Source organism: Camelus ferus, chromosome 11 (assembly GCF_009834535.1).
Source record: "Camelus ferus isolate YT-003-E chromosome 11, BCGSAC_Cfer_1.0, whole genome shotgun sequence".
In the NCBI taxonomy this organism is placed as follows: Eukaryota; Metazoa; Chordata; class Mammalia; order Artiodactyla; family Camelidae; genus Camelus; species Camelus ferus.
The window spans coordinates 13,376,390-13,400,934 of NC_045706.1; the positions used below are offsets into that span (position 1 = coordinate 13,376,390).

Below are 24,545 nucleotides of genomic sequence, written 5' to 3' on the forward strand. Positions count from 1 at the left end.
TCATGTATACAATATGACTAATAAAATAATGACATAAAATCCACAAATCACAGACAAAAATTCAGTCCCGTGACTATAGTTAAAACAAATAAAACACAAACCTGCTAAAGTCCTCAAATGGGTTTTGAGAACTCATTTTTTATTTTAGTACCTCATTTGGTTCTAACTAGCAGAAGATATAATAAACATTACTATTAGATATGTAACTGTTATTTCATTTGGGCTGTAAAGAATAGCATCTCCTGAGACCATAAATACTGAAATGAAAATCAGGAAGCTTTAATATATAAAAGCTAAAAATGAAGCCAGACTGGAAATAATCTTTCCACCATTGGCCCTCATAAGAAAGCATCACTTCAAGTTTGGGGCTGTTCCTATCTCCACAGAGAAAAGAAAAAGGAAATAAATTCAACTTAAATTGCAGAAAGCAAGATTTATGTTAGCTATAAGAACCTCCTCAAGGTGAGAGACAGGTTGTGAAATCTCTGTCCCAGAAGATATTGAATAGTAAAGAGCTTGAGAATAGTCTCATCCAGAGGCAAAGGGTTGGCCTAAAAGACATTTTGAAATGATATGGCTAAAAATCCCTAGAAATATTGGCATTAAAAAAAGCAGCTGAAATAAAACAGGAAATATGATCTTAAATTTATAAAATACCATAGCACATCTGCCCACACCTTCAGCACTTGGTGATGATTTCATCAACTCTATCTTAAGAAAGACATCAACAGAGAAAGTTAGAGAGGTGCAATCTACATGATCAAAGGAATTCAGAAAATACTTTCAAAATTGGGGGAAGGGAGAATAGGGCAGTTAGTATTTTACTGTCTGAGAAGACAAAAATTAGAAAACATATGGCCTGATCTATAAAATCACATAGAAATTGGTAACAATGGTGAACAAGAGGATGATCATGAATTTTATCACATTTATTTTAAGTAAGAAAATACTTCTGAGCCATTTAGTGTTTATTATATAAATGAGAAGAAAACGAATTATATAATCCTAAGGTTATATAATTAATTAGGTGCAAATTCAGGACTAAAATTCAGGTCGTTTGACTTTCTTGCTTCTAAATCATGATGTTAACATGGAAATATCAGAACTATTTCAAAGTAACAAGAAGATATGTTTGGAACTAAAAAGGGACTTTGGTTTCTGACAATAGTATAAATTAAAAGGATATCAGTTTAAGAGAAAGAAAAACTACCAAATACTAGGTCCATCAGAACTTACTGAGAGAAGGTTGCCTGCAGTATATACCTAACTCTCAGAGTTGCTATTATGGACAATAACCATGAATGTCTACAAAAATGCTTTCAGACCAAATAGTAACGAAATAAATTTTGGTTTAATTCAATTAGGTATTTTGGTAATATGTCTTTCAAAATCAAAATTTCTGAATTCTGATTCTGCTTCTACCACTGATCTAGAGTCAAAACTGTGTTGAAAATCAAAAATGGAGAAAACATTATCAACTAAGGAATTTTATAAGAAGACTTAAGCAAATTTATTACTCAAATTCAGAAAAGTCTTATGTTAAGGACTTAGAAATTAAGGTGTTCTGTTCTGGCTGTCACTAAGGCCTAAAATTATCACTGAGTTCATGTTTTCTTTCTTAAAATAACAATTATTAAAGAGCTATTAGACATCTTGGCATTTAATTGGAATATTTTACCATAACCTGAAAAAATGAAATCTATATACCCCAAATGAAAATTAGACAACTTTTCAAAAGATTTATAAGAAGGGTAGAGCTATAACTTTCCTCTTCCCAAAATTCTACGTAAGTTATCCATTTTGAGGTCTTTTCTACTTCTTTGTTTTAATTCTTATTATTTCTGTAACTTCATTCTCACTTTCTTTTTTACACTCTATCTTTATCTTTTACTTACACAGTTTCCTCTTTTAATCAAGATCTAAAAAGTCCCAGAGCATCAATAACTACAGAAGGATTATAGTAACATTAATTTTTAAATTTACTTAGGATGTGTGGTGAAAACATTTAATACATAAAGGAATTGACAAGTAGGGGAAAGAGAGTAATAGAGAAAGAAGCAGGACTTTGGAAAAGCTCAATAGGAAGGTCAACAAAGAATAATGTCTCCAATACACTGACTCACAAATTGAGGACAGCAGTAAGTTTGGGTTGCAGAAGCTACATAAGGTCAAACAGTGTTAGACCGCCATATTTTTATGGAACTAACAGGACAAATGCCTTAAAATCCATCCAGCTTCTCTGTACCAAGGATAAGTCTTTCTTTTTTTTCATTTTTTTTTTCAATTGAAGTATAGTCAGTTTACAATGTTGTGTCAACTTCTGGTGTACAGCATAATAGTTCGCTCATGTATATACATACATATATTTGTTTTCATATTTTTTTCATTATAGGTTACTAAAGTGTAAGTCATTAACTCTTTACTATTAAATAGCTTTTCAGGGCCACCTATTTGCAGACTGTGTTTCTCATTGTTCCTTTTGTTCTTTCTATCATCACAACTTATCTCTTAAATTACTTTTCACATTCTTGCATTTGAAAAGCAGACCTACTGATATGTAAACATTCCAAATACAACCCTGAAGATACTGATAGGATTACAAGATGAGGTCATTTCATGGAATAAATTATTACTGTTACTCATTAGAAATCTCTCTCACCTTCCCTTTGTTGCAGAAGTGATGGGTAGGAATCAGAATTAGAAAGATACTAGAAGAGATGTAAAAGTGGGATTTAAAAATATATTTTTGAACTTCTCTCTGTGAGTCAGGTTTGAATTGAGGCACTATCTTATATCCATGGTAACTTGGGCATCCATGATAAATAAAAACTTAAGAAACTACTGGCTATATCTGCTAAATTACCCAGGGATCCCAAAGGGCTACAAACAATAAGAAGAAAAGGGTGGAAAGTTCCCAGGAGCAGTAATACGAACTTCTCTTTCTCGTTTCCTTCCTCTGACTACACACGAAATGAAAATATTAGCGTACAGCCTTAAAGTTATATTCTAGAATCAAATAGCCAAGCTTTGCCAGAAAATATTTCTATTTTAGAAAATTTTAACTTACAACAGTGCCAACACTCTGGTTAATTTTACTCCTCTCAGCAATAAAGATTTTTTTCCTTTCCCTGTTTTATTCCTCCTAGGATATTAGATTTTTCAACAGAGATTATAGTTTTCCCAGTGAGCTAACTTATCTGGTCAACTAGGTCAGTTTTCAGTATAGTCATGATTAGCGACTCTTCACTACTCTTGCTGCTTGGGCGCCTTTAAGTATTTTTCTATCAGAAGAACTTGAAAACTGAAAATGACTGAGGATTTTAAATTAATGTTTGGGTCCAAGTAAGCATAGTACAAAGTATAAGCTACTCTTCATTGTGGGTGCTGTTGTTTAAAGAAATTTCAGCCTTTAGGAACTGACATTTTGCTGATTAAGTGCTCGGCCCAACAGTAAAATAGGCAACATTACATAAGAAAGCACAATGAAAGAAGATTTCACATTCATTAAGGTCATAGCGAACAAACTGATCACTAGAAATGAAGTTGAATTAGCAATAAAAAACCTCCCTACAAATAAAAGTCCAAGACCAAACGGCTTCACTGGGGAATTCTACCAAACATACAAAGAAGAACTCATATCAGTCCTTCTCAAACTCTTTCAGAAGACTGAAAAGGAGGGAATACTCCCAAACTCATTCTATGAAGCCACCATCACCCTGATACCAAAACCAGGCAAAGACACTACCAAAAAAGAGAATTATAGGCCAATATCACTGATGAACATAGATGCAAAAATCCTCACCAAAATATTAGCAAATAGAATCCAACAACACATAAAAAAGATTATATATCATGACCAAGTGGGGTTCATCCCAGGGACACAAGAGTGGTTCAACATACGCAAATCAATCAATGTAATACATCACATCAACAACAGAAAGGACAAAAACCACATGATCATCTCAATAGATGCAGAAAAAGCATTTGATAAAATTCAACACCCATTTATGATAAAAACTCTCACCAAAGCAGGAACAGAGGGAACACATCTCAACATAATAAAAGCTATATATGACAAACCTACAGCCAGCATAGTACTCAACAGTGAAAAATTCAAAGGCTTCACACTAAAATCTGGGACAAGACAAGGCTCCCTACTATTACCACTCCTATTCAACATAGTCTTGGAAGTCCTAGCCACAGCAATCAGGCAAGAGAGAGAAATAAAAGGGATCCAAATTGGAAAAGAAGAGGTAAAAGTGTCACTATATGCCGATGACATGTTACTATATACAGAAAACCCTAAAAGGTTCACACAAAAACTACTAGAGCTGATTGAAGAATTCAGCAGGGTAGCAGGTTACAAGATTAATGTTCAAAAGTCAGTTGCATTTCTTTATACTAACGATGAATCAACAGAAAAAGAAAGTAAAGAAACAATCCCTTTTAAAATACCACCCAAAACAATAAAATACCTAGGAATAAATCTAACCAAGGAAGTGAAAGAATTATACACAGAAAACTATAAACCATTGATGAAGGAAATTAAAGAAGACTTTAAAAAATGGAAAGATATCCCGTACTCCTGGATTGGAAGAATCAATATTGTTAAAATGGTCACAATGCCCAAGGCAATCTACAGATTTAATGCAGTCCCTATTAAATTACCCAGGACATATTCCACAGAACTAGAACAAATCATAATAAAATTTATATGGAACCACAAAAGACCCAGAATTGCCAAAGCATTACTGAAGAAAAAGAAAGAGGCTGGTGGAATAACTCTTCCAGACTTCAGACAATACTACAGAGCTACAGTCATCAAGACAGCATGGTATTGGTACAAAAACAGACATATAGACCAAAAGAACAGAATAGAGAGCCCAGAAATGAACCCACAAACTTCTGGTCAACTAATCTTTGATAAAGGAGGCAAGAATATACAGTGGAATAAAGACAGTCTCTTCAGCAAATGGTGTTGGGAAAACTGGACAGCAGCATGTATATCAATGACACTAGAACACTCCCTTATCATATGCAAAAATAAACTCAAAAATGGATCAAAGACTTAAACATAAGACAAGATACAATAAACCTCCTAGAAGAAAATATAGGCAAAACATTATCTGATGTATATCTCAAAAATGTTCTCCTAGGGCAGTCTACCCAAGCAATAGAAATAAAAGCAAGAATAAACAAATGGGATCTAGTTAAACTTACAAGCTTCTGCACAGCAAAGGAAACCATAAGTAAAATGAAAAGACAACCTACGGTATGGGAGAAAATTTTTGCAAATGAAACCAATAAAGGGTTGACCTCCAGAATATACAACTTGCGCATACAACTTAATAAGGAAAAAACAAACAACCCAATCCAAAAATGGGCAAAAGACCTAAACAAGCAATTCTCCAAGGAAGACATACAAATGATCAATAGGCACATGAAAAAATGTTCAATATCACTGATTATCAGAGAAATGCAAATCAAAACTACAATGAGGTATCACCTCACACCAGTCAGAATGGCCATCATTCAAAAGTCCACAAATGACAAATGCTGGAGAGGCTGTGGAGAAAAGGGAACCCTCCTACACTGCTGGTTGGAATGCAGTTTGGTACAGCCACTATGGAAAACAGTATGGAGATTCCTCAAAAGACTAGGAATAGACTTACCAAATGACCCAGGAATCCCACTCCTGGGCATATATCCAGAAGGAACCCTACTTCAAAATGACACCTGAACCCCAGTGTTCATAGCAGCACTATTTACAATAACCAAGACATGGAAACAGCCTAAATGTCCATCAACAGATGACTGGATAAAGAAGATGTGGTATATTTACACAATGGAATACTACTCAGCCATAAAAACCGACAACGTAACGCCATTTTCAGCAACATGGATGTTCCTGGAGAATGTCATTCTAAGCAAAGCCAGCCAGAAAGAGAAAGGGAAATACCATATGAGATCGCTCATATGTAGAATCTAAAAAAAAAAAAACAAAACATAAAAACAAACAGACACAGACTCATAGACATAGAATACAAACTTGTGGTTGCCAAGGGGGCGGGGGTTGGGAAGGGACAGACTGGTATTTCAAAATGTAGAATAGATAAACAAGATTATGCTGTATAGCACAAGGAAATATATACAAGATCTTACGGTAGCTCACAGAGAAAAAATGTGACAATAAATATATATATGTTCATGTATAACTGAAAGATTGTGCTCTACACTGGAATTTGACACAACATTGTAAAATGATTATAACTCAATAAAAAATGTTTAAAAAAAAAAGATCATAGCAATTGGGGAAAGAATGTGTTTGTTATGACTATGATAAAATTTAAACACTAGAGTACATTAGTGAATATTGTATCAATCGTAGATATTAACTTTTAAAAAATCTATTTTTTATAAATACATTTCTTTTCTTGTTGTTATAAATACATCTCTTAACCACAGATGCAATGCTTAAAGAGTAACTCACTATGACACAGTAATCCTAATATAGTAAGCAAGGAAGGCTCAATACTAGTAATCCTTACCACGGCTTACAAGACTTTACATGATTGTACTCCCTTATTCTCTTTCTGATCATATCTTCTATCAGTCTCCTCCTCATACACTCCTCTCCAGCCACACTGGCCTGCTTGTTATTCCTCAAACATACCAGGCACACTATCTCCTCAAGGCCAGTGCATGGGCTGTTCTCTGCCTGGAAATCTCTTTCCCCAGATTCCTCATGGTTTGTCCCTTCACCTCAGTCATGTCTTGGTTGATCTTGCATCTTTTCCCTTTAAGGATTATCAGGATGCCTGATAAGACCACTGCTATTCAGTTTTGTTCTAGTTCTTATTAATGCAGTATGTCAAGAAAAGTAATGAGATAATTATTTTAAAAGCTGGCATACAATTCTCTCTCTCCTGTTTGGTTGGGCAAGTGCGATTATTATATATCTAATAAATCCAAGAAAATCTACCAAGAAACTGTTAGAAATAAAGAAGAGTTCAGTAAAAAGACTAGTAACAAAATATATGCCAAAAACTAGTATCTTTTCTAGTTACCAAACATAAGTAGGAAACAGCATGGAAAAGGTCCCATTTACAACAGCAAAAACAAAATAAACAAAACACAATTAAACTTAACATGAACTATCTCAGACCTATATGAAAAAGCCTCTACTGAGGAACACAAAAGAAGATATAAATAAATAGAAAGATATGCTGTATACCTGAATGTGAAGATTCAGAGTTGTAAATATATTAATTCTTCCCCAATTACCACATGAAATTAGTATAATCTTAATTAAAACCCCAACACTTTTGCCTTGTTGGAATTTGACAAAATGATCTCAAATTTATCTAGGAAAACAAACAAACAAAAAAAGAAATATGAAAAGAATCAGGAAAACTCTGAAAAAAGAAACTGTCCTTCTAGAAGGTCAAAGATATTTTAAAGCTAATGTAATTAAGTGAACACTGGTGCCAAAACAAATAGATTAATAGATTAATATAAAAATATCTAGAAACAGACACAAATACACAGATATATATAAAGCTATATCATAAAAATGGAGCTTCCAATCAATGTGTGACATTTGCCCAGGTGAAAATGGCGAATCATTTTTATTTAAAATGTTAAAGAAAAAAACCTATAGAAGTACTGGAAAAAGATATTGTTTAAACAATTAATTTCAGAAGCAAACAAACAGGAGGATTAAAAATTCTAGTAACATAAACATTCTAAATTTTGACTAAAAAAATTATACAATAGCAAACTACAAATAATAAAATTAGCAACAAATGACAAAGAAAGGATATTACCTGTAACACATAAAAAGCTAGAAATCAATGAGAAAAAGAGGAAAAAGGGTATGATTAGGCAAATCATAAAGTAAATATGAACAATTTGAACAAATGAAAAATGTAAGTAAACAAAAAAGCTCAAATTAAAACCATAAAAGATACCCTTTTTCTTATATTTGAAAAAAATCACTAATTTCTATTGTACAAGTTGTGAAATTGTGGGAATATAAACTGGAACTTTTCTGTAGGATAATTTAGAAATGATCAAAAGCTTTAAAAGTACAGTTGATCTTTGAACAATGCTGGGGTTAGGGGCACCGATCCTCCTCCGTGCAGTCAAAAATCTGCATACAACACTATACAGTTGAGGGGGGAGGGTATAGCTCAAGTGGTAGAGAACATGCTTAGCATGCATTAGGTCCTGGATTCAATCCCCAGTACCTCTTCTAAAACAAATAAATAAATAAACCTAATTACCTCCCTCCCCCACCAAAAAAAAAAAAAATTAAATAAATTAAAAAAAAAACTAATGTTAAAAAAAAAAAAAGTTGGCTCTCCATATCCACAGTTCCAATCTGGGCATTCAGTCAACCGGATCATGCAGTATTGTAGTACTTAGTGAAAAAAATCTGCACATAAGTGGACCCATGCAGTTGTTGTTCAAAGGTCAACTATATCTACTTGACATAGCAACTTAATTTCTAGAACTTTATCCTAAAAAAATAAGTCCACAAAAATGTATGAACTAAACTATCATCACAGTGATATTAATAATAGTAACTACTAATAGTAATAGTAAATATTATCGATAGAAAATCAGCTAATTAAAATAGGGTATAGTCAGTTAATAGAACACTACGCTACCATTAAATATTGCTTATTTAGATATGTATTTACTGATATATCCAGGATATAGTACATGGAAACAAGCAAATCATTTAAGAAAAATATACATGAACTTAATTCTGAAAGAAAATCTATAAAAATATTAACTATATGCCATAACTATCAGTGGTTTTCACTCTGCTTTTTGCCTTTCTCTATTCTTGGAATATTGCAATAAGCATGCATCACTTTTATGAAGAGTTAAAACAACAAAGCTAGTTCAATTCTGCAAAAAAATAAAAACAAACAAACAAAAACTGCATGTTTACCAAATATAATGGTAGAAGGTCCTCAAAATTTCCCAGGAATATAATCCACTCTTTCAGTAGGGACATGAACAAGCACTCTTAATAAAGGCTGAGAGGAGCAGGAGCTCATAACGAAGAGGAAAAGAGTAATTTATAGGAACAATCTGATCTATTTTCCCACTGTGGTGGTCACAGATCTCCCATTCCTTCCTCTTTTCCACCTTCTCTTGGGAGGAATTAATTGGAATTTTAACCAAGAGAAACTAGACTATATCTAAAGCTATGAAACTAGTTTGAATCAAAGAAGCTGAGGTAAGCAGCCTTTCAACTTACCTTGGCTTATCCTGAAATATTAGTTCAGGCAGTAACAATTCCTAAGGCCACACAAGCACCAAGGCTAGGTGAGAAATCCCTCCCAGCAGCTCCGAGACCACAGGCACAGCTGTAAGTAGCCAATTTGCCTTTGGCAGGATTCCATTTAACCTTTTCTCAGTCTACCTGGTGTTCCTAACTCCACAGACGATCTAAATCTACTCTTTTCCAAAAAACCCCCATTCTCCAAAATTTTTTTCTTCCCTTTTTCCTCAAATAAAACTCCCATTCCTAGAGAACTGCTGATTCAGCTAGCTATTAATCCGATCAGGGAAAAAGCAGCAAAGCACAAGTACTGCCAGGCCAAGAGCATTTTGTAATGATGCTTCTCAATCTGAAAGACTCTTGCTGGGGAGCTACTATGAAATAAGGTGACTTCTGTGCAAGCTGACCTCTTAGGAAGCAGACCTGACCTTACCTATCACTACATCTTCCTATTTCATCAGGATGCAAAACAATGGAATGCTGAGGGTAGTGATTTTTCATGTACTGCTTTTAATGGAAGAACTATAAAATGTCACAGATTCTTTAAAACATACATTTTCCTCCTCATAAGAAAACCTGGCACGTAAGCAAGAAAAAAAAAATCACACCTCAGTCAAGAAAACCACAATAGCACTAGAAACTGGGTTGGGAATATTCACATCAACTTGTCAAACAGCAGCTTTAGTTTCAAGAAGACAGTTCATTCTTCAAGAACTCGAGAAAGCAAAAATGGGACAAAGAACAATTTATATATTATTACTGTTGGCAAACTGTAAGTCTGAACAGTTTTCACAGAATAACAACATAAACTCTAAAAAAATGATGTAACAGAAAAGAAAAAGAGAATTACCTAAAAGAATTCAGTGAAAGAGTACTGTATATCTCTATAATAATTTTACTACAGAGAACAAAAAAGTCTTTTTTGTTAATTAAACTACTTGACGTCCTCAAGAGGATCCACTAAAAAACAAGATCAAGTAAGGACATAAGAGAATAAGGTAAAAATACAAGATGATATAAAGACAGAAAATTAAAGGAATGTAAAAAAGATGGCAACACAGAATTTAAATTTGCAGAGTACTAAATAACAGACTAAGTACAAAAGATGGAATAAGTCATGTGAAGTATTAAAGAATTGTCCAAGACTGCCGAAAACTAGCAAGTATCAGGAGACCACAGAATCAGAGAACAGAGAACATAAGTCCAAGCTATAAGAAACAAGGGTACTTGAAAAACTAACCAGAATATAAAGGTTAAGGTTAAAATGGAAGGCTCACCCTTGTTTCAGACAAAATCGATAGATACATCTGTACATAAATTTGGAATTATGAGGATAAATTTCTATAGCAAATACGGAAGAAAAAAGAAACAAAACAGGTTACCTAAAAAGGATTTTAAAAAATCAGGCTTACTTTTAATACCTTTCTTCTTCATAAATAAATTCTAGAAGATAATAGTGCTATATCTATAAAATTTTCTAAAAACAGGGTTGAGTCAAGAATTCAGCATACAGACAAGTTTTCATTCAAGTGTGAAAACAGAAAGAAATTTCAGATATTAATGACTTAAAAAATCCATCATGCACATATTCTTCCTGAAAAATTACTTGAACAATTATACAGATTGACCAAAAGATAAATAAAAAATAGGAATTCAAGAATGACGAAGTTGAGGCATTAAGGAATTTTATAGTGAAGAATTCTGGTTAATGACAATCTAAGCAAATATGGGAAGACCCACTTTCTACTTAATGATAGAGAAATGCTGGATAAAATGTAACTAATTTAAAATATATATCATTTACATACTTAAGCCAAAAGCAAGAGAGAGAGCTCATCATGCCAGAAATCATTCTGCTAGAATTCAAGGCCAAGGGATATCTTTGAGATTGGATATAGGCAACAGGGACTAGGGCTTTAAATATCCACATAAGACCCAAAGTCAAGGCCAAAGAGAGCTGAAACTGAGCTCACTGGATACAGTTAGGAATAAAGAAGTGTCTATGCCAGCTAAGCAAGTGGAGTAACAAAACTCCATCTACTGGCTTAGGGATGCAGCATGTAAGTGAGCTGCCTCCATGGAGCCATCAGTGGAAGAGGAGTCATACCCGAGAGACTCCAAACCGAAGCTTGAATTGTTCATGAATATGACATTCAAATGTTTCTCAGCCATGCAGTGCAGAAATCCTGAACTCAAAAATTAAAATGAAAACTGGCCCTGAACAAGTGACATTTGCAAGGTCCTGGCAGCAGGGGTAAAACTGCTCCTTAGGGACATCTTTTTTATCAAGAGAGTATGTAGGACTCTCAAGAAAGAAAAGTCCTGCTAAAGATACATTCACAATAAAAAATTTTAAAGCTTATAAGAAAATGCACCATCATGTAACAAAGTCAACAGATGAGAAAAACAGAAAAAAAGAGAATTCTAAGAGAAAAAAAGTATATTAATTTACTCATCCAATAATATTTATTGAACACACACTGTGATTCAGGCACTGTTCAAGATACTGGGAATAACAGTAGTGAACAAAATAGATGAATATATATTCCTTGTAAAGCTTACATTCCACTCGGGAGAGACAAATAATAAACAGATCAATATAAAATACAGCAAGAGAAATTAAGAGCCACAAAGAAGGGGAGTGGGTACAGCTCAGTGGTAGAGTACATACTTAGCATGCACAAGGTCCTAGGTTCAATCCCCAGTACCTCCTCTAAAAATAAACAAACCTGATCACCTCCCTTTCTGCCAAACTAAAAATAATTAAGTAATACAATAATAAACAAATGAAATATTTTTTAAACTTTTAAAAAAAGGTTTTTTTTTTTTTAAAAGAGCTACAAAGAAAAATAATGCAAAGTTAAAGGACAGAGATGAGATGGGGCTGATATTATTTTATAGAGAGAGCTAAGGGAGGGTACTCTACAGCAGCCATTCCCAAACTTTTTGGTCTTACACCTTTCGATCTTTAAGACTTCATAATCTTAAAAACTTATTGAGGACTTTTGTTTAATTATTTTTGTAAGTCATATCTATAAATATTTTCAGCATCAAAGATTAAAGCTGAAAAACTCTGAAAACATGTAATTCATTTAGGAATAACAATAATAAACTCACTGTATGTTAAACATATTTTTATAAAAAATAATATTAAAAATAAACAGTAAGAACAGTTGCATTTATTTTTTTTGCACATCTGGCCTCATACAGATGTACAGTTGGAAATGAATAGTTGGAAATGAGAGGGGTATTTTAATATCCTTTCTGAATAATTATGCATATTATTTGATATTACACTCAAACTTAGCAAGTGGTAGTTCTTTAAAGGTTACTTGTGATGTGGAATCTGAAACCACTTCAATAAACTTTCATCCTCTGTTACAATAAAAACCATTGGTCTATCTTGTGCTTTGAGTGAAACTTTTGTATATGCACAATTTTGTAACATTATGCCCTGGTCATTAGGAAAATATTCACTGAATTATTCAGATTCTCCAAATGTTGATGCATTTCATAATACGATATTAAAAAGTAATACTTATTAATATCACCAACAAACTCATCAGAAAAGTCTTTAAGTACTGTGAAACTGTTAAGCTTACGATGACAAATTCAAGTCATCCAAAATTCTAATGTTTGAAAGGTTGAATATTATCATTGACAAAACAAAAATAATAATAATAATAATAATAATAATAATAATAATAATAATAATAATAATAATAATAATAATATCAGTTATTTGCCTTGAAATGTCAGGGTTATTGCCTTTATTTTTGAGAAAATTTTGCCAAATGCTCAAGTTTAAATAACTACACTTGTCAATGATTCAAGTAAAAATGGTGTTCGAGAAAAAGAATAGGTAGTTCATACTGCAACTCAAATGACTGTACAAATACTCTCCCTTGAGACAATCACCACATTTTGGAATACAGAAGTACTTTATGTGAACTTCCCATTTCATCACACACAACATTAAAGATATACACAATGGACAAAGTAATATTTTTTATACTTTAATCAAGGACATACAGTAAAACTGGTGGGTTTTGTTTTTTACTGTGAGCGTGTGCCAATGGAGAATATAGTAACTGCTAGTAGTTTGTACCACTGCCTTGATTTGTACTAAGGTGTCAACAGTTTTACTCACCGTTGCCTTTGCACCACTGATGTACATATCAGTACAGTGAAAAATGGCAAATAATAGCTTTGCATTATTAAGAAAACAGCTTGACCTCACAGAGCTCCTGTAAGAGTCTTGGGAACACCTATGGATCACAGATCCCACTTTGAGAACTAAAGCTCTAAAATTGCAATTGAGCAATGGTAACCAACTATTGAGATTTGCATGGGACTGTCCCAATGTTTGAACTGAAAGCCTCACATTTTAGCAGAATGCTTGGCCACCCTACTGGGAGAGAGCTAAAAGAAGGGAGCTATATGTATAAAACACTAACAGTGAGGAAGAAGCATTTCAGGCAACGGAGACAGCGAGCACAAAGGCCCTGAGGTCAAAAATGGTTGGTATATTAAAGAATGAAAAAATGATAATAATAAAGAATTGCAAAGATACATACCCTACCAAACAGATTATCTCAAGGCAGGTGGGCTACTACAAAGTGACCATTGCTACATTCAAAGGATATTTGGTGAATTCCTCTATTTGTCCACATTTTAGATAATTATTCATGACAAATTTGGTAACAGATTCTTTATAGAATTACATAAAGAAAATTAAAAGCAATTACACAATTTAAAAAATGAGAACATCAAGAGTTTTTAGTTTACAGTTAGGTTTATATAGTTGAAGTTGCTTGGTGTCAACCTTCTAATTAAGGCAGAAAGTTGTTATACAATTTATTTGCCAATTACTCTTGGTGTGATTTAGGAGTTGCTCAATGAATGTTGAGTGAATGAATAGAAGTGAAGAACATAGCTAACTGATTTTCCAAGAAATCACAAATCAAATGGTAAATTTTTTAAAAGGCATTCTTTTGTGCTGTATATTCTTACAAGGCTAGCAAACTAAACGTTCATGGCATGCTTTTTGCTTATGAGCCACAAATTTACTGTCTTTAATTAGAGAACCATTTTCTCAGTTCCTAGAAAGGAAGCATTTTTTCTGTTCAAAACATTTCTAACACTTCAGGATAAACAATTTATTTAGAGTAGCTCTTTGCAAAAAAGAAAAAAAAGGGAATAGAGGCATCCTGGTAGATTTTACCATTAGAAACAGTGCAGCAGATTTTCTATTTAGTGGACTCAAGCCAGGGAGTGTGCAACTTTTGTGATTTATAAGCACTTGCAAATAGAAAGGCTATCTGGCATACTGTTACACAGTTTGCTCTAAAGTGCTATTACCATGAAATATTCTTCAGATTTTCTTAAGATCATGAAAACAAAGTTTAGGAAAAGTTGTCCAATAAATGCTGTATGTAATATTTTTTACTTCATTTGGAAATATAATCATTTCAGTTTTATTTATATGAAGAGAGATCACTACTTCTCAGAGACAAAGCCCCTCCATAAAAGCATTGTAACCAATTACATGACCATTAATCAAGCAGCTCATGTTAAGAATAGATGTGCCAAAAGGCCAATAAGCACCTGAAAAGATGTTCAACATTCATTTCATTAGGGAACTAGAAATATAAACCACAATGAAATATTACCTCACACCCGCTAAGATGGCTATAAAATAAACAAAACAACCAAAAACTCTCAGAAAATAACAAGCGAAGATATAGGGAAACTGGAACCCTCATATATTGCTGGTGAGAATGTAAATCACTGCTGTCACTATGGAAACAGTCTGACATCTCCTCAAAAAGTTAAACCTGGAATTATCATATGACCAAGAAATTCTACTCCTAGATGGAAGATCCAGGAGAACTGATACATATGCTCATTTGAAAACTTGTACACAAATCTTCACAGCACCATCATTCATAGTTGCTAAAAAGCAAAAACAACTCAACGCCCATCAACTGATGAATGGAGAAACAAAAGTGGTACATCCATACAATGGAGTATTATTCAGCCATAAAACGTAATCAAGTACTGACACATGCCACAACATGGATGAACCTTGAAAACATGCTAAGTGAAAGGAGACAGTCATAAAAGGTCATTATTGTATAATTCCACTCACATGAAATGGCCAGAGGCAGAAAGCTGATTAGTGGTGACCCAGGGCTGGTGGGGCTTGAGGGGGAAGGAGGGGTAACTAGTACAGGTACAGGGTTTCTTTTGGGGGTGATGAAAATGTTCTGGAATCAGACAGTTATAGTTGCACAACCTTTTGAATGAACTAAAAGCCATTGCTCTGTAACTTATAGAATGTATCTTTATTTTTTAAAATAACCTAACAGCTATGTCCCCCAGCTTAAGAAATAAAACATTACACAGCTGAAGTGCCCTGTATACCCTTCCCTGATTACATTTATCTTCCACTCCCATCAGAGATAATCACTAACTTGATGTGCTATTTATCATTCTTATGCACGTCATTATACTTCCACTATACATGGATAAATCCCTCACAAGATGTATTATTGTTCTGTGTGTTTTTAAATGGGATCATACTTATGTACCTTTCATAGGTTTTTTTTAATCACAGTATTATGTTTCAGTTATTTATGAATTTTTTTACAACATCATTAAGTGGCTTTTTCACAATGACACCTAGCATTTAGAATTCTGAGGCCATATTCCCAGGAATAATAACTAAATTGGTTATATGGCTTTGTGTACTTTTTTTTAATCAGTTTAACCAGGTGATTTCTCCAAGCATCCCCAACTACCATTAATTAAGTTCTTGTTCAAAATAAAGGAATTTAACATGCATTTCATAACATGAAAGGCTTTCCAAGGACTCTGACATAAAACAACTCCTTTTTGACTGAGGGATAACTTAGAGGGGAAAAACCTGCATTATGATCCATTATGTATTATAAATCATACTCAGATTAAACAATAATCAATAATTAACATGAAATATTACAGGAACTCTCCACACGGCCACTCTGGTTTAACCACTAAAACCTTTGTTGGAGATACTGTGGTTGTCTCCCTCGTGCACATTCCTCCTTTCCTTGGTAACAAGTTAATTATTTTTTTGGAAACCTGCACCATCCCTAGACAGCCCACTGAATGTGAAAGAAGTTACTACCCCTTGATCACAGTTATCGGTTCAGGGATAGTCAAATGTCACAATTTATGAAAATGACATGAAAGAAAGTATCTGACTAGAACAACACTTTTCAGAGAAAGCTTCTGGAAACTTCTTTCTCCCTCTCCCTGATTTTAAACAAGCAAGCATGTGACTGTAGGGATTGTTGATAACAATTTGGGGAACACAAAGACAACCAGCCATTCTACCAGTCTTCTTTACTAATAAAATTCCAATCTTGTTCACAGCAGTAATGTATCCAATTATAAATATTCACATTCCCAGATTCCATTTCTAGGGTTGACCATCTGACAAAATTGTAATCTTTGAGATGCAGGCCCAAGTCCTTGAAGAGGACGTCCCTCCCACAAAAACACTGATAAAACCGTATGAGAAGATGCCTTTTGATTTTCATCCTTTCCTCTTTTTCCAGCTAGAATTCAGATATCATGACCAGGGATGGGGCAGCACCTGTTACTACGAGGGTGAAAGCCACATGCTAAGGATGGTAGAATAGAAAGATAGAATGTGCTGGGGTCTTTTAGGATTTCTTTGAGCAGCTTTAATAAATGGCCTTGGATTGCCAACCTCCAGACCGCCCATTATATGAGGAAAAATAAATCTCTATATTTGGTAAAGCCACCATGGCTGGATTTTTGTCATAAGTAACCTGATGCAATTCCAACTGATGTCACTATTGAATCAAATGTTACGTTTTCAAGTATACGTCAACTGTTTCCCAATATCATTTAAGGCATTTTTGAACTGAATTTCTGTGACCTGCAATCAAGAGCACCTTACACTGACAGAGCCTCATCTCTAACAAGGGGTAATACCTCTGATTTGGCTCTAAGTCCCTCAAAGGCAAAGGCTATATATATTCTTCATCCTAAACTGCTGCCTGACTGATATGGATCTTTAGCAATGATTACAGGGAAACTTTTCCAAACTCAAGGCACTACCTTGCTTGCAAAGGTCATCCAACTCGTAAAGCAGAGGAACAACAAAATGAAACATTAATAACTTCATTAAACACATATAAAACATATTCATCAAATTTGTTGGAATAATAAAGCTAGGAGACTACGTGAATCATGCCTTCGGTTTCCTGTTACTAAGTCTTCAAACTTTTCTATACTCTCATTCTTTCCTTCTTCCTTCCTTTTATACTGTACTATAGTTGTTAAGAGCAAGGGCTCTCTAGTTAACCCAATACAGAGTCAAGCCTGAGATCTATCACTTACCACTGATGTGACTTAATGAAAGTTAAATTTCTGAGTCTTGATTTTTCTCAAATGAATGAGAATACTACTACCAATCTCATAGGGTTTTTGTTAGAATTAACTGAGATGTTTGTATAATCCTTAGCATAAGGACCAATACGTAATACTTACTAAATGGTACCTATTATGTTTAGTTTTCACAGCAGAATAGGTACCCCTCCTCTTGCCTAAGGCTAATTCTTACTTTATGCTCTGGATCCCATCCTCCTTCCACCTCCTATCCTCCTTCTCTAGTCTTTATCTTCAACCTCTCTCAACAGGTCCCTTCCCGCTAATACGAATAAAAACAATACTAGTTATTATGATGCTGATGATAATAATGGTGATACAGATGACAGACCTTGAAGCATAGGTGGAGAAATTGTCCACTGTCAGAAAAAACAGTACCTCCTCCATAACAGGAATAAAAGGGGAGAGGAAGAGTTTTCACTTAGGTAGATTTAGAGATCTATAGGTGGGAATATAAAAAATTTTCTTTTGAATGATTTCTATTTTCTATTTGAAATAAAAGGCAAAGTTATCACCTGAGAGTTAAGTAGTTCAGAAGAGAGGATAAAATATATGAGAAGAGTGAAGGTTTAAAATAGTCACTTCAGAGAGTGAGAAAGAGAAATGCAGCAAAATTCCAGGCAGAGTGGAGTTCTCGGTTGAGGCTGAGGCTAACATCCATATATGTGTATACTGAATCCAATCTCTCCCGCAACTGACTGAGTGCTGGCATTGTAACAAAAAATTGGTTCACCCAGAGTATGATTATGGAAATAGGTGGATGAAGCAGAATGAAGAAAAACGTCATTGAAAATGTGGAGACCAAAAAACTAATATGCCAGAGTTGTAACTGAACATCACATACAGACAATGACATTACCCAAGATGATGGCAAGAGCTGAGACAGACTGGAAGCCTGGGAGCCAGATGCCAAATTCTAAAGAACAAGGGAGAGTATCCAGTGAGTTAGCAGGATGACAGAAGAGGAGGCGAAAAGTTGGTAGAGTCCACGATATAGCATTAACTATCACAAACAAGTGGAGAAATAACGTCCTGGAAGCAGGACCGGGGAGCGAAGAGGACATCTACTGAACCCCCAACTATGAGGTATCTTGGGTGTGAAAGAAAAATCTTCCAAAGGACAGACTCCAGATTCAGATATATATTGACTGGCTATGGAACTGTACATCTGACCAAGGTGAATGTAAAAGGGGCAATATACCTAAACTGCTGTATTACAACTTTAAAAAAATCAGCTGTACATATTCAAGATAGGAGTGATTTGGCTTAAAGAAATTTCACATGAAAAAAATTTCACATGAAAAAGTCACAGAAACTGCAAGCAATTAAGTGAAACTACCCTCAAAAGAGTCTTGTCATAATTAATAGAACCATAGGCATGTATTAAATTGGATAAAGTGAATTTCCACTTTATTTTCTAAAATTAAGACTAAATAATTCACATGTACTATTATTTAAATGAATGTTAGAAAGGAAAAATGCCTTTCTCTTATCTATGTTTTTAAGCAACTTTTAATCAACAACAGAATTCAAGTAGGATATACATTTTTCTTTGATTAAAGTTTTAAAAACAGGAAAAAAATCTCAATTACAAAACTCCATTATTATAAATTATAATAATTTATGATTTTTATTCTTCCCCAAATTAGGTAATAGAGCACTAACTATTGAGAAAAGTTAGGAACCCTTCAAAACTGCTGGAGGGTTCCTAACTTTTATCAATTAAAAAAAAAAGGAATGTGTATATTTTGAAGTAAAGAAGTAAATAAAGCCACGTTAAGTTACTTGTTTATTTATTTTTCATACACATTAACTTTTTAAAAAAAATTTTTTAGGGGCAAGGTAATTAAGTTTACTTAGTTTTTTGTTGTTGCTGTTTTGTTTTGTTCTTTTAGAGGAGGTACTGGGGATTGAATCCAGAACCTTGTATATGCTAAGCATGCCCTCTACCACTTGAGCTATACCCTCCCCCCTTACTTGTTTATTTCATCACTTTCCTTTAAAAATTCATGGAATATTACTTCATTAGTATTATGTTTATGCAGTAAGTTAAAATTAGGAGAAGAGAAAAAGAAAACAGCCTAAGATTTTCCTCCATTTACTTCCTCTTGAGGGAGTATGGTTTTATGTAACATGTTTATAAAGATTAAGTGCCCCCATTTTAAATATATACTAGTTTTTGAAAGGAAAAAACTCTTTTAGATGCTTACAAGAAACAATAAATGTTCTGCGAGTCTTTAATTTTGATTTTTTCTGTCATTGATACTATAAAACCTTTCCTTGAGGATCAGAAGTTTAGGTATACTGGTAAGCATTAACGCAAATCCAGGGCATGTTCTTGTCTTTCTGTTTTCACATTACCAAACCTAACCAGGCATACTGTAGCTCTCCAATTCACAAAGTACTCATACTATATAATCTGAGACTTCAGCAATCATATATTTTAAAGGATTCATTGAGCTCTGAAAGGCAAATGCTATCATTCAAGTTCTAATTACATGCTACCTGGGCTTTACAGAACAGAAAAAAATGAATACTGTACTTCCTCAATACATTTTTTGACCACAAGCAATTTCCAAAATAAATGCCCAAAATATTTTCTGAATGTATTGCTGTGCAAATAGCGCAAGCACTAGCCTATTCAAATTATGTCCTAGTTTCTCTCATGCTGCTTCTACTTGATAAATTGGTCAATAAATACCAAGTCAAATCTTCAAGGAAATATATTTTCATTGTTATTGGCAGACATATAATTAACTCTGAGAATAAAAGAAACAAGAAATCAATTTATGATTACTTCTTCAGTTCTTCTCATTAGTCATTTACATTGTAATTGTGTCTCCACTTTTAAAATCTTTATACACATATACATACACCCCCCCATGCTGACTATATTATACATCAAATTATTTCAATTACAAATTAGTACTATATGAACTGTCAACCTCATGTTAGTTTTATTGGTAAAAAGACAGTTGTATAATTACCCACACATACGAGCTGATTAAAAAGCAATGTGTATTTATGAGCCCATATTAATTAGTAATTTTAGCAAATGTTTCTAAACAATGCTGGGGATTTGCTCTGTCTTCTCTCAAGTATAAATACATGAGTTAACTTTTTAATGTATTTATTTGTATATAACAACAAATTACGTTTCCATTTTCAGCAAAAAAATAGACTGCTAATCAAGAAAATATTACAAAGATTAAACGTATTTTTTCTTAAGAAGCTATTACAAGGGTTAACCTTTTTTTTTTTTTTTAATATTTGTTATCTGTCAAGTCAATACCTTCACCAATCCAGGAAAAGTATATTTGTACAAAAACTTACATAAGTGACCTTTTAAAAATATTGCCCTTAAATTAGATGCAAAAACTTCAGATACACTATTACATGTGAATTTCATGAAGAAAACGTTTAAGATGAGTGCAAAAAAAACTGTTTTAATAAACTATGCTGTCATTACTAAACTGTTACCTTCATTATTGTAGTTTGTTTTTAAATTATTTACCATTTAACTTCTCATTTTCCTCCCCTAAAAAGATTCATGATGGTGTCTCATCACAGGATTCCTGGCAGGATTAACGGGGTTAATACAAGTGAAGCATTCGGAACCGTGCACAGCATACAATAAGTGCTCAAGAAGTGTTAGTTATGCATTACCTAATTGAATATGTTTTGCCTATTACTTCTATTAGCTTCTAGTTACCAATCCTCAAAATATCTTAATTCTTCTTTAAAAAAAAATGTAAGCTATATCATGACATTCTTAATACTTTGCCCCTGCCATCAGCTTCAGCACTGCTGCAAGTAGCTAGTTTATCTGCTACTTACAGATAAAAAAGGACCGAGGGTCTCACTGAGTAACATTTCCAAATTTTATTTAAAAGACAGCACTCTCCCTATTATCACACTATTAGTGCTCATTAACTCATTCAAAACACTAATGTATACTCTGTGCTGGGTACTGAATACAGACTGTGGGAATAAAAAATGGTTAAGAAAAAAATTCCAAATGCACTGCTCACAAAAGAGTAAAGGATACAAACACAAGTATACATTTCTGTTTCATTGTAAGATGGTACCCTGAAGGCTATGATAAAAAGTTTTTCAAGATGTACAAGGGAGGGCTCACAGGTGACCTCTGAACAAGACTTGGAAGGAAGAACACAAGAAGCCTGCCAGGTAGAGAAAGAATCTGTGATTATTCTATCCAAAAAGAGAACTAGAAATTTCTCACAGTGTTAACTCTAATTGACTTATTTTAGCAAACAGACTTCCTCAAACAGATTTCCCATTGCACACTGCTTACACAGTTTATCTTTAGAGCTGAATAAATATTTTTGTATAACTGTCCACTCCCCCACCCATAGAGAAGCCTTCACTGTGACATATTTGGATGATGTTCTTAGCTCCCATTCTCCCAGAGCTCAGAGAGATCTTTCTAAAACTGCTTTTACCACACCGTTCCCTGATCAAAAACCTGCAACAGTTTCCTCCTATTCCCGGATATCAGCCCTCTGCTTTGGGAGATTTCTCTCCCTACATTTCTTGGCCGTGTGTCCCTTTTGTTCACATTCTCCACCTGCCCCAAGTGCTTTTCCCCTACTACTTCTCTTTGCCTCTCCGAAATTCTACCCACAGTTCAAAATCCTCCTTCAAGGAGCCATTTAAAATAACAAAACTTTACAAGTGTTGCAGAAAAGAGTGAAATGCTAGTAGAAAAATTATCCTTTTGGATCAAAAACATGTCCAAAATGTGGCAGAGAACTGAAAAAGGCCGAGACTCATCTGAAAGTTACATTCAATTGTAACATCAACGTAGTACGCTTCTTAAATTATTTACTATTTAAAATTTATATCTGGCATCAACTACTTACTGAACAATTCTTTTTCCAATCACATTGTGCTCTTTTAAAACAGTAACCACCCCCATAACACGGACAAAGAATTCTTCATTATTCAAACTGGTTTCTTTAGGACAAATTCATGTTAGGATGGAAGATGTCACCGGATTCAGAACTTTAAATATTACCCGGCATCATGGAATTACGCAGAGTGCTTCATAATTGAAGGACATCTACTTAAACAGTAAAATATCCTCAAAAAGTCAACTGAAAACAGACTTGTTCGGGAGATAATGATCATGTTCAGTACGTCAATACCTTAGATTCCAACTTGATTTTCTCTTCATTCAGCTTCTCTGTTGCTTTCTTAATTTTTTCACGACATCCGTTTATTTCCGACCTTACTGTAATACAAATTAAATGCTTAAACACACGCGTCTTTTCAGTCCCGACTTCTGGGGCCTGTGGTAAGACATCTTTCAGCTGTCCTTCCCTCGACTCCCCTCACTGCTCTGCCCCCTGCCTCGGGCATTTGTTCCTGCTCCAAGCCCTCAACTGGAGAAGACAAGAGACCCCAAGCAAAAGCCCAACCTTCTCGCATCAGACGGCGACTCTCCTCTGCCCGGTGCTCGGAGAAGATGATGTGCTGAAACAAGGACTCCAGACTCATCTTTTTCGCCCTTAAATATTTTATCACCGAGTCTGAGGATCCTGGAAAATACAATGAAGAAGAAAGATTACTCCAGGACTATTCCCAGGTCGGCCCCAGCCCCCGGGCCCCTGCCCGGGCCCCACGCGGGAGGGGGAGGACCCCGAGGCGCGGGCACCTGGGACCGCGCTGCTGGACTCTCGCCTCTATTATGACAGACATACCCGCTTTTTTCCCTCCCAGTGCCCACGTTCCTCCTGTGACCTGTCTCAAACTGCCTTTCCCCCCTGGCTGAAGGCAGCTCCCCTCAGCCGAGGCCGCGGCCCCCGTGCGGGTTTTCTTTCTCTTTCTGGCGGCAAATAAAAATGGAGGCCCTGAGGCCCCGGCTTCGGAGCGGTCTGGGCAGCAGCGCTTTCTGTGGTCGGCCTGTTCCTCTAAGTCCGCTCTTTTTTAGGGAGAAGGTCCTCAAAGTGCTCTCTTTTAGCAAGAGCTGCACTCGTACCAATGCTGGAGACCTTCCGGAAGGCAGCGGCCCGCGCCTCGGGTCAGCCTGGCCCAATGGGAACTGAAACTACGGCGTCTCTTTGGGTCCATTCTGCGTTCACGTGTCTTGCTTTGTTTCCATAGTGTTTGCTCTGGCCACGTGGCCCCAAGGGTCTTAGGTCGTGCTTGGAATTGAGGTGATCTACCGCCAAGGCACAAACCCAGAATTATAAAGTACAAAGTGTCCGTGATTCTAAATATAAACTTTTGCAAAGTCTTATGCTTTGACTATGGGAAAGACTGCTATAAATGTGCAATGTCTGACATTCGCCTTAATCATTCCTTTGTAATCAGCGCATATCTTTTTTGTCTGCTTTAAAATTAATCATTGCCTTTTGTAATCAAGCTGCAGTAATATTAACACTTCAATATCTGCGTAATGTGTGTCAGAGACCAAAGTGGTTGCTAATTAAAGCTTAAACATGAAAGGCACCTTTGGGACTTTGGTATGGGATTTTTTTAATTAAAAAATAAAATATTTTTAGTTTTAGTCAGTCAAAATGTTAAGATTATAATGAACATTTGACTTTATATCTGAATGTTAAATTGACATTGGCTACACTTTAAAAATGTTTTTTAATATTAAGTAAAAAGGGTAAATGTATATTCTGTCACATCATCTGTATAATAAACTTAATATTTCATTAATGCTGTATAATCGGTTATAAATGTTAACCTTTTCCAAATTTCCATCAAACCATGGGACTTAATTTTTAAACCTTGTTATAAAGGAATATATATA

At 34.7% G+C, this 24,545-nt stretch overlaps 1 protein-coding gene across 2 annotated transcripts in view; it reads right to left on the bottom strand.

The window, feature by feature from the left end:
* CCDC172 (coiled-coil domain containing 172) overlaps positions 1–23,816 on the bottom strand; it is a 55,499-nt gene extending 31,683 nt beyond the window's left edge. The window contains exons 1-3 of one of the 2 annotated variants that reach the window (XM_032490824.1): positions 23,763–23,816; positions 23,203–23,322; positions 22,930–23,015 (exon numbers count right to left, since the gene is read on the bottom strand). In XM_032490824.1, the coding sequence (XP_032346715.1) occupies positions 22,930–23,015; positions 23,203–23,281 (165 nt within the window). In that variant the 5' untranslated portion in view covers positions 23,282–23,322; positions 23,763–23,816. Of the gene's footprint in view, positions 1–22,929; positions 23,016–23,202; positions 23,323–23,524; positions 23,607–23,762 lie in introns of those variants that run through there. The other variant, XM_032490825.1, reaches the window with a different exon arrangement.
* Positions 23,817–24,545: the final 729 nt, after the last annotated feature.